The sequence below is a fragment of the Salmo trutta genome, chromosome 12 (genome assembly GCF_901001165.1).
Source record: "Salmo trutta chromosome 12, fSalTru1.1, whole genome shotgun sequence".
NCBI classification, from domain to species: Eukaryota; Metazoa; Chordata; class Actinopteri; order Salmoniformes; family Salmonidae; genus Salmo; species Salmo trutta.
In genome coordinates, this window is record NC_042968.1 from 1,097,474 (window position 1) to 1,108,815 (window position 11,342).

Sequence of the window (11,342 nt, forward strand, 5' to 3'; positions counted from 1 at the left end):
GAGTGGAGAGATTCAGACAGCGAGATAAAACGAGAGCCTTCCACAGCCAGTGCTCCTAAGCGCGATACTGTTTATCACTGGGGAATGTTTGGCTAACTTCAGCTGGCACTTGTTTAGGCAAAACTGGCACCCTACTCCAAATAACCTTTAGTGAAGCAGTCGTCTCACCTCTTCCTTGCTGTTGGAGGTGAAGAGGTCTATGTGGTGAGGCTCGTCAGTCAGGTTGAAGGACACCACCGAGTTCTTGTCCTTGCCGTCTTCCCGGACTTGCCTGAGGGGTGGATAGACCGACATGCATATGTAGCATATACACAGCACACGAGTCAGCCCAAAGACAAACCAGTTGGCTTTGCTTTGTTCATTTAACCCTGAGTTCTAGATAGCAAGTGAACACTAGAAATCAAAACATGTGTTCTTTATTCAATCAGGCTGTCAAGACAAATGACAGGTGTGTTTATTTTTTGTAAGGAAGTATTTTGTAAGAAACTTAGACATGACACTTCATATCACATGCAACAATAATTTATTTTTTATTTTATTTTACCGTTATTTAACCAGGTAAGTTGACTGAGAACACATTCTCATTTACAGCAACGACCTGGGGAATAGTTTCAGGGGAGAGGAGGGGGATGAATGAGCCAATTGTAAGCTGGGGATGATTAGACAGCCATGATGGTATGAGTGCCAGATTGGGAATTTAGCCAGGACACCGGGGTTAACACCCCTACTCTTAAGATAAGTGCAATGGGATCTTTAATGACCTCAGAGAGTCAGGACACCCAATAAAACAACCCCTGTGTATTGTGGGTCTATTGAGAGAAGAGCTGTGGCGTTCCGTACTCACCACACGCTGAGGAGTCTGTCGTGGGCTGCGCCGGAGATGAAGTAGAGGCCGTTACTATCCGGGGGGCGCGTGGTGGCGAAGCGCAGGGTAGTCACAGCCGTGGAGTGACCTGTGAACTTCTGATGGAGGAGGGAGAAAACAGGTGTGAGTTTGGAGAAAACATCTTGATCCAAAGACAGGGGAGTCTGAGTTTATCACTGAACTGGCTCACGTTCATTAGGGGACACAATGAAAAAGGCTGACTAAGAGGTGGTCCTCTTATTGGCAATGTCCAGGTACTACACCTGAGCTGCTTACTTTTTTCTTCCATTTGGTGACAACTGAACACGACCCAATTAATCATGCTTATGGATCTCAGTTTGAATTTGACTGTTACGAGGGTGTAAATGCATCGGCTACATGGAAACATAAGTGTAAGGACCTTAGGCCTGTCAGCTACCCTGCATAATACCGAGACAAATGCATGTGAATGTCAGCCACGTAACTGCTGCATATGTGGTCTGGGAAGGACCCACTTACTAAAAGCGAAATTGATGCTTGATCATAAAATGTGGTCTGAGGCTTTGTATGGAGGGTGTGAGGTCAAATCAAGCTCCATACCCCATGGCTGAGTGCCTCATATTTAGTAACAATGCAGAGGGCTCCATATTGACATGATTCGTTGACGGCAGGTGTGGACGAGAGGTCCTGTACAAACACGCTTCCTTCACAAGAAGTAGTAGTATGAACGCCCTGACTTCTGCAGAGGCCGTATGACCTTAAATGATGCACGGCCAATGCAGACATCAGATTGACCAAGCAGTGCCTTTTACCCGGTACACCTCCTTGGTCTCGAGGTCCCACATCTTGATGGCATGTCCCGCTGAGAGCAGCAGCTTGCCATCCGGACTCACACACAGACTGGTCACTGAGGCACGATCAGCCTTCCACTTACTGTGGAGAAGAAGAAATTATGGGCCTTCTTTAAAATAGAGGTTGAAATCCAAAATTTCAACACTTTCACTCACCTCCAAACATTATCCTAAACATTTACAGTGCGGGGGGGGGGGGGAAATATCTGATGACTGAAACTTAGGTCAATCTCATATTGATTGTCTGGGGCCAAGTTGACCACCCCTTTCATGCAAGATCACCATTTTGCTTTTCGGGAAGAGGATCATATGTACATTTAACAGAGTTTCTGAAACCATGTAAAATACAATTTCCACCTCCAAAAATGAGACCAATAACAATGGCTTTTAACATATTGGACCATGCATATAGCCTATGAAGTCTATATCAGGGGTATTTAACGCTTACCCTACGAGGCCCGGAACCTTCTGGTTTTCGGTTCTACCTGAATTAATTGCATCCACCTGGTATCCCAGGTCTAAAAATCAGTCCCTGATTAAAGAGTTGGGATGAAAAAAAGCTGTGGAACTGGCTTCAGGGTCCAGAGTTGAATATGAGGGTCTACAGCAGGGCTCTCCAACCCTGTTACTGGAGAGCTACCCTCCTGTAGGTTCACTCCAACCATAGCTAATTAATTAAAACCATGTGCACTAGATTAGGGTTGGAATGAAAACCTACAGGATGGTAGTGCTCCAGGAACAGTGTTGGAGAGCACTGGTCTATATTAATAAATGTTCTATAAGCAATAAGAATCATCAGCTGTAACCCAAATGATGCAGCATAGTGGCTATAAAATCTACTGCATTTTCCCATTGACACATCCTGATTGTTATTACTATACATGAATAATTAAACTTTTAAATGTAATACATGTTTCCCTCCCTACAGCTCTTGAAACTTGAATGCGCCTTAAGAATATTTCTCACAGAACACACAATAAGGCAAATAGTTAAATAGGTAAACTGTTAAACTATGGGATTGTCGGATTTTGTTTTAACATTACATGGCAAAAACGGCAACACTGGAAAGTTGCATCTAAGTATAGGCTTTGAATTACTTTGCCAGTTGCTAGAGTAGGCTACACACCGAGATGATCGACACGGTGGTGGGCATTTTAACCTTTTAGGGATAAGGGCAGCATTGGGAAGTTTGGATGAAAAGCATGCCCAGAGTAAACTGCCTGTTACTCAGGCCCAGAAGCTAGAATATGCATTTCATTAGTAGATTTGGATAGAAAACACTCCAAAGTTTCCAAAACTGTTAAAATAATGTCTGTAAGTATAACAGAATTGATATGGCAGGCGAACACCTGAGAAAAATCCAACCAGGAAGTGGGAATTCTGAGGTTTGTAGTTTAAGTGAATGCCTATCAAATATCCAGTGTCTGTGGGGTCAGAATGCACTCCCTAAGGCTTCCACTAGATGTCAGTCTTTAGAAGTTGTGTTAGGCTTCTATTGTGAAAGGGGAGCGAATAAGAGCACTCAGAGCAGATGGCTTGGCTGAAAGCCTTTAGTTTAGTCACGTGCGTGGCCATGAGTGCGAGCGCCGTTCCCTTTCCTTTCTAATGAAAACAATATTGTCCAGTTGAAACATTATTAAATATTTATGATAAAAACACCCTAAGGATTTATTAGAAACATCGTTTGACATGTTTCTACGAACTCAAATGGAACTTCTTTGACTTTTCGTCTAGACTTTGTGCCCGCGCTTTGTGCATTTGGATTACTGGACTAAACGCAAACAAAAAGGAGGTATTTGGACATAAATATGGACTTATCGAAACAAAACAAACATTTATTGTGGAGCTGGGATTCCTGGGAGTGCATTCCGATGAAGATCAAAGTTTAGAGAATATTTATAATGCTATTTCTGAGTTTTGTTGACTCCACAAAATGGCGGGTTTGGTTTTGTGACTGAGCGCTGTACTCAGATTATTGCAAAGTGTGCTTTAGCCGAAAAGCTTTTTTGAAATCTGACACAGAGGTTGCATTAAGGAGAAGTGTATCTATAATTCTTTGAATTACAGTTTAATATTTGATCAACGTTTATGATTAGTATTTCTGTAAATTGATGTGCTCATTCAGAGGTTTTGGAGGCAAAACATTTCTGAACATTACACGCCAATGTAAAATGGGGTTTTTGGATATAAATATGAACTTTATCGAACATACATGTATTGTGTAACATGAAGTCCTATGAGTGCCATCTGTTGAAGATCAAAGGTTAGTGATTCATTTAAGCTGTATTTCTGGTTTTTGTGACGCCTCTCCTTGCTTGGATAATGGCGGTGTGGTTTTTCTTGTCTAGGTGCCGTCCTAACATAATCTAATGCTATGCTTTCGCCGTAAAGCCTTTTTGAAATCGGACAGTGTGGTTGGATTAACGAGAACATTATCTTTAAAATGGTGTATAATACTTGTATATGTGAAAAATTTGAGTTATGAGATTTGTTGTTTTGAATTTGGCGCTCTGCTATGTCACTGGCTGTTGGCGAGGTGGGACACTACTGTCCCACATACCCTAGAGAAGTTAACAAGAAGTTTCTTTAAGATGGTGTATAATACTTATATGTTTGAGGAATTTTAATTATGAGATTTTTGTTGTTTGAATTTGGCGCCCTGCAATTTCACTGGCTGTATGCCAGGTGTTCCGCTAGCGGAACCCCCTTCCCAGAAACGTTAATTCCCTTCATCTGAACATTGGTGTGTCAGCAATTGTGCATGTCAGTTCAGTGCACACAACAATACACACACAAAAAAAAAGAAAAAGCATTTATTTGGGAATATAATTAGAACAGACATGCTTCTGTTTTAGGATGCATGTAATTCCACCCCCCCCCCCCGAGATTTGTATTGCAGATATACACTGACCTCTATACTTTCCACCAAATTCCATCTGACAAGTGTGTGAGCATGAGTAGGACCTCATCTGCCAAAAGCCACTATATAGCAATGAGTGGCCTAATTGGTCAACAATACTTATTCCTGACAATACTGCTGAGACCGTGTAAGCTTAGACTTCAATCAACAACCAGTGAATTTAAGTTTTAACCAGGTCAAAAAGCTTCTGTGGGAGGACCACCGTTTTCTATCGAAATTATCCTGCACCTATGAGCCGTTATGCCAAGGCTCATGCAAGTCTGGCTACCTACTTATCTGTAAATCAGGTTGAAGCGCCATCAGACTTGAAATGCACATTGGATTGTGAATGTAACATTCCTACAGCGAGAGAAATCCGTGGTGCAAAACCGACCTTTCATCAACAGAAAAGGTGTTACTGCTGAGCCATGGAGGACTGTCGCAGAGTAAACCCTTTTTGGTTTAAACCACAGTTTTAAAGGGACATTCGATTTCCCCACCACCGGTACCCACCAGCGCGCCTTGCCCGTCTGTAGGTCCCACTCTACGATGTGTGTGTCGTCTGAGCCACTGTATAGCAGGCAGTCCTCAGGGTGCCACTGCACACAGTTCACCCCGCCACTGTGACCTCCGTCCTGGGAAAGAGCAGAGGTCAACTATGATCTTTGATACTGTGATTGAACATTAAGAAAAATTATTCATCCGGTTCACAATTGGAATAAAAACAGTACCAGATGTTTCACTAATTTCATGGTATCCAATATGCACGATTGAGGGTAAAACGTTATTGTGAAATGACATGTCACTGCAGCATATTATAGTACATAGAGTAAAGTACTAGGCTTGGGTAGCATACCATATATCCAGGTATTTAGGAAAAGCCACAGGATGGTTTAAGTTTAATAAATGTGAATATTTGTAGCTACTTTTTAAGTAAATACCTGCAGTGCAATACGTTAGGACAATAACATAATTTTCTTTATTTCACCTGTCACATGAAGATTAAGGTAATCCAGTCAAGTAGTGTTTGTTTACAATCACACAACTACGAGAGTTGGGTGACTTGTGAGTCACTCACTGTCGTACAGCACCAGGTGATCTAATTACAGCATGGAATTCCCAACTAAATGTTTGCAAGCTACATATCTTATAACTACTAAGTTGATTGTCTAAAATGTGCTAAATGCTCTGCAGTTGTGCATTTGATTAGCCAATTTTGTAGATAGTTACCAAGCTATGGGGTTAGCTTCTTCCAAAATCAAGCATTCGCTAGGTAACAGCAGAGAATACCTTGCTGGATTAACAGCCATACTGGCTAATATTTGTTTTGTGCATGCAGGAAACAAGCATTTTTGTTACTTTTATAATTTAGGTCAGAAACCATACAAAATGTTAGCAATGCGTTCATTGGCATTCATTTAACATTCTCTACGGGATTTTAGCATTGCTAACATGTCTGATTACAGAGTATAAGTATGGGTTGAAAACAGCACCCCTTGTGTTCAGTGGCGGTGTTACCAAATATCGCAGTATGGAACAAGGTCGATAAGGTCAGTATGAAGTTACGACAATCTGGTCACCGCCCAAACCTAAAAGTAACACTTCCAACCATAAGGCAACCATTTTGTTCTATTACGCAAGCAACATTTTTTATTTTACTAGTCAATATGGTCTAATAGAAGTTTTCAATTTTATGATTTTTGGTACTGCCCAAATGGTCAGAGACAGAGGCGCTACATCCCACTCCTTACCAGTGTACAGTGCAGTGCTCCCTTCACTGTGCTGTAGATGATAACGCTGCCCGCAGCCGTGCCCAGAGCCAAAAGGTCCACCTGATTCTCCACCTGTCCTGCCTCTGATTTCCTCTTCTTCCGTTGAGGTCCCTCCTGTAGTACAAATACTCATTAGTCAATATTAACTATTAAATTCACATTTTTAACTGACTTGATAAAACTAAGGAGGACACCATTTTCCTTGGTGCAACACTTGAGCTGTTTTGCTGGTCATGTAACCAGAGGGGTATAGATTGTTGAGTGACTTTGGGTAGAAGCTACCCCAGTATCTGTGCATTAGAAATGTTGATGAGTATGTGAGAAGCTCTGGTTCTAACTCCCATTAAACAAAATACATTAGTTACTCACAGAACATAGAATTTCACTGAGCAACTACCTAAATTTACTCCTGTTACTACCCATGTGTACTTCCAAAAAAAGTCCAAATATAAATGTACATGCAACTAAGAAAATAAAAAGCATTCGGTGCTTCCAATGTATTGAGCCATTGTAGACTTCTGACCAACCTCGCACTCAACGTCAACAAAACAAAGATGATCGTGGAATTCAGGAAACAGCAGAGGGAGCACCTCCCTATCAAAGAGACAGCAGTGGAAAAGGTGGAACATTTTAAGTTCCTCAGCGTACACATCACGGACAAACTGAAATGGTCCACCCACACAGATGTTATCGTAAAGAAGGCGCAACATCGCCTCAAACTTGGGATGCTAAAGGAATTTGGCTTGTCACCCAAAATGGGGCAGCAGGTAGCCTAATGGTTAGAGTGTTGGCCAGTAACCGAAAGGTAGCTAGATCGAATCCCCGAGCTGACAACGTAAAAACCTCTAGTTCTGCCCCTGAACAAGGCAGTTAACCCACTGTTCATAGGCCATCACTGTAAATAAGAATTTAATATTAACTGACTTGCCAAGTTAAATAAAAGGTTTAATAAAAAAAAGTAACATTTAAAAACCCTGACAAAAAAGCTCTCCAGCGGGTGGTGCGGTCTGCACAACGCATCACCGGGGGCAAACTACCTGCCCTCCATGACACCTGCAGCACCCGGTGTCACAGGAAGGCCAAAAAGATCAAGGACATCAACCACCCGAGCCACTGCCTGTTCACTCCGCTACCATTCAAATGGCCAGGTCAGTACAGGTGCATCAGATGGGACAGAGAGACTGAAAAACTGCTTCTATTGCAAGGCCATCAGACTGCTAAACAACAATCACTAACTCAGAGAGGATGCTGCCTACATTGAGACAATCACTGGACACTAATAAAATGGATCACTAGTCACTTTAAACAATGACACAATAATGTTTACATATCTTACATTAGATGTATATACTGTATTTTATACCATCTACTGCACCTTGCCTATGCTACTCGGTCATCCATATACTCACATATTCTCATTCACCCATTTATATTTGTCTGTATTAGATAGTTAGGGAATTGTTAGATTACTTGTTAGATATTACTGCAATGTCAGAACTAGAAGCACAAGCATTTCGCTACACTAGCATTAACACCTGCTTACCAAGTGCATAGGACCAATAAAATTGTATTGGACCTGTGCATGGTGAGTGATTTACATTGGGATGTGCCGAAACGTCCTTTTTCGGTTGCTTGTAAATTTGTATCTAGACTTTTTTTAAAGTACATGTCAGTTGTAACAGGAGTAAATTATAATAGTTGCTCGGGGAAATTCCATATTTGGTTAGTATCAAACTTATTTTGACAATGAAGGCTTGCAGAGCTGTCAAATGGAAGTTTGAGTCGGAGCTTCATGGGTGTTATCGTCGTCGACATCGCTTACAGGTAACCCTTGCATTGACAGGAAGCCGAAATCATAGTAACTAGACCACAAGAAAGGCAACTGCAAAATCACTAAATTGTCAAAACTGTTTCTTATTGTGAAACTTCAAACCATGTCACTCGAGTAGACATCCCCCTACTTAGCTACACGTTTAAAGTAAAAAGGGTGTCATCTAGATTCATATTAAAGGGAGTAAGGTACATAGATTGTCGTGAAAAGTGTCCCTTGTCAGAAGTCTTCGATTTAAATTGATCTTCGTAGCAGGTAAGGCGAGCGTTTTCGATAACCCTACCCCCTTTCCTAACTTAAAGCGGCTTCCCAACCTGCTACGTTACTTATCCTAACCTACTACGAAAAAGTCACTTCGGTATCGAAGTGGCGTGAAGTGCGTTTCCCATCTGACACGTATAGGAAATGATAGCTAGTTAAAGGTGGTAAAACGTGGTCGAGACAACGCATTACTGTGATCAAATTCAGTGATATAAAAAAAAAGTTAGACAACGCAAACAACTCTGCAGTCGTATTGTTGTTATACGTTAGAGGTGTACGGAAAATAACATTACAAAATTGGATTTAGAAATCAAAATCTGCGTCACATGGTGAATAGGTAGCTAACGTTAGCTAGCTGTTCTAATCTAGCTAGCTAACTCTTTACGGTTCGCTAATTACATTTGTGTTAGTATTTGAAATGAACTGCTCTTACTATATGCATTTGTTTGATTTATTAGTCGTTCTTAGTCTGAATCAAGACACATTCAAGGAACTCGTGGCAATTTGGGGCTACCACCATGTGCAACAAACATGTGCGTCCTGCAGGACAGGAGGTAGCTAACGTTAGTTTCAACAAGCTAAACGTGGCAAATACAGCACACCACACAGCAGAATTGTAAACGACTTAGTTTAATTCCATCACAAGTAGATATAATAACGTAAGTATAAAAGCATTTATTTTATTAAGTTATCAGAAAGTTGTTTTAGCAGGACCGCCTGGGCCTATGCCTCCCCCGACACATACCTTGGCCTTTCGGCATGGTCCCCAAGATATGCAGGTACAAGTGGCACTCAAGTGGGCTGAAGGCACGTATTCTTGATTAAGTGTTTTAATATCTGTGTTCCAAATACGAAGTCTGCCATCCTGAGCACATAAAGCAAGGTATTGACGTGATTTTGGAGAAAAAACACAGGGTAGCCCCAACGAAAAACTACCTCCATCAGCCGCCATTATTGAACCAATGTCTGCGTGGGTTGCCAAGAACCACGTGTTTATTGCCCACAGAGCAGGCGCGTTGGTGCATCAGTTTCAGACTTTTCATTGGTTACTGTGAGATTTTTGGGGCGTGGTTATAATTAAAATTGTGGAAAATGGGCGGATGTATGTATTCAATGACGAATAAAGAGTACAAGATGTGTTCGAATACCCATAATAACATACTGTATACGACATACTTAATGAGTTCATTTTAGTATACTGTAAAATAACAGTATCCTTTCAGTTGAGCATACTAGCGCTACGCCTTTCTACCGGAAATTGATGCTGTTGCCATGCAACCTCTTGCTAGCTTGTTAGCGTAAGAAATTACTAGCTAGACATTTTACATGTGTTTGTAAATTCAATCTTGAGTGCCAGAGTGCGATCTGGGCGTTCGTAAATTCACAGCGTTGTCAGATTGTCCGTTCATAAATTCAGAGCGTTTCCCCCTTGGAGCGTTCAGAGCCCACACTGGACGCTCTGGCGGAGGAGTAGGATTGATCCGAGCATCCTGACCATCACAACAAGCTAAATGGTTAGCTACTTCGACACAAATGATAGAACATCTCAATTACAATTTTACTGGCCCTATCAGAGCTGCTTAGGCTGTTTTCATGTTATCCAGAGCGTTGGTGACTGTAACTGTGCTGCTGGCAAAAACGTATTTTGTTTTTTTCCCCCTAAATTTACTGACACCGGACATATTCAACTAGTGATGAGCATTCATAAATTCGTCAGTTATGCAGCGCTCTGGCACACAGCGATTTAAGTCCATTGAGAACGCACTATACCTCTTAGCTAGAAACCACTTAGCTAAGAATGACTTGAATAATCAAGTTAATAAACGTTGGGTACATAGTTAGATATCATATAGTTAATATACGGCAAGTTCGATGTATTAGTACCAACTGACGTTAGGTAGCTAGCTAACATACCGGTACCTAGTAATGCTGTAATGATAATCTATGTGGTGTGTAAAGTTTGCGAAATCCAAAAAATGTCAGCTAACATTACGTTTAGCTTAGGTTATTTGAAAAAGTATTACTTTTATTACATTGCACAACATGTCATAATTAGTTAAAGCAATTAGTTTGTATGCGCTCTCGTCAATCACACTTCAGCTACATATTTTCCAACATTTTCTTCAAATTGAAGCCACGCCCATTTCTTGAAGATTTGCCTTTTGGGCCCAAAAAGAACGGAAATAGTGTCCACTGCTTAGTATACTTCGTCAGCATTCCAAACACTTAAGACACCCTATCCCCTCAGCCCTCAAATTAAGTGGACACTTCTGATGACGTGCCATGACGTCTGACGAGTATACACTTGCAGGACAAGTATGGAACGGCGTTTGGGTATTTGAGTGTCAAAAAAGGTACACGTCAAATAACACGATTTAACGTGCCAAATAAGCTTGTTGACCAATCAGGACCTGAATATGACTGCACGTCACATACATTTAATACGTTCATAAATGTTTTACGTAGTTATTACTCATTGATTACACTTTCACTCATATTTCATGTCACAACGATTCATGATACGTATGCTATGATGCTGGTAAACGCGTGTTGGTCATAAAAAAAAGCTAGCTAGCTCATGATGCAAGCTAGCTAGCTCATGATGTTCTTCCCCAAAAACAGCAAAACGACAATCTGTTCCAGTAGCTATAGTTAGCAAGCTAACTATCTAGCTTGGTGTCATCATCTAAAATAACCCTAATTTTCTTATTTGATCACTGGTGGTCGGACCGGTCTATGTGAAGCTAGCCACAATAAGGATTAGCCACAACAGTGGACTTTGCGGTTAGCCTTCAAAATAAGTGTCATTGACAGTGATGCAAATGAATACAAATAGTATAATTATGACATAATTTAATAGATCATGCTAAACGAGGTTGAAATG

General features: G+C 41.1%; 1 protein-coding gene across 1 annotated transcript in view; it reads right to left on the minus strand.

Moving 5' to 3' along the window:
* The window catches only part of wdr43 (WD repeat domain 43), a 48,057-nt gene extending 38,612 nt beyond the window's left edge, over positions 1-9,445 (minus strand). Inside the window, exons 1-6 of the mRNA XM_029766824.1 lie at positions 9,204-9,445; positions 6,346-6,480; positions 5,108-5,229; positions 1,657-1,777; positions 845-963; positions 169-271 (exon numbers count right to left, since the gene is read on the minus strand). Of these exons, the coding sequence (XP_029622684.1) occupies positions 169-271; positions 845-963; positions 1,657-1,777; positions 5,108-5,229; positions 6,346-6,480; positions 9,204-9,410 (807 nt within the window). The 5' untranslated portion in view covers positions 9,411-9,445. The remainder of the gene's footprint in view (positions 1-168; positions 272-844; positions 964-1,656; positions 1,778-5,107; positions 5,230-6,345; positions 6,481-9,203) is intronic.
* Positions 9,446-11,342: the final 1,897 nt, after the last annotated feature.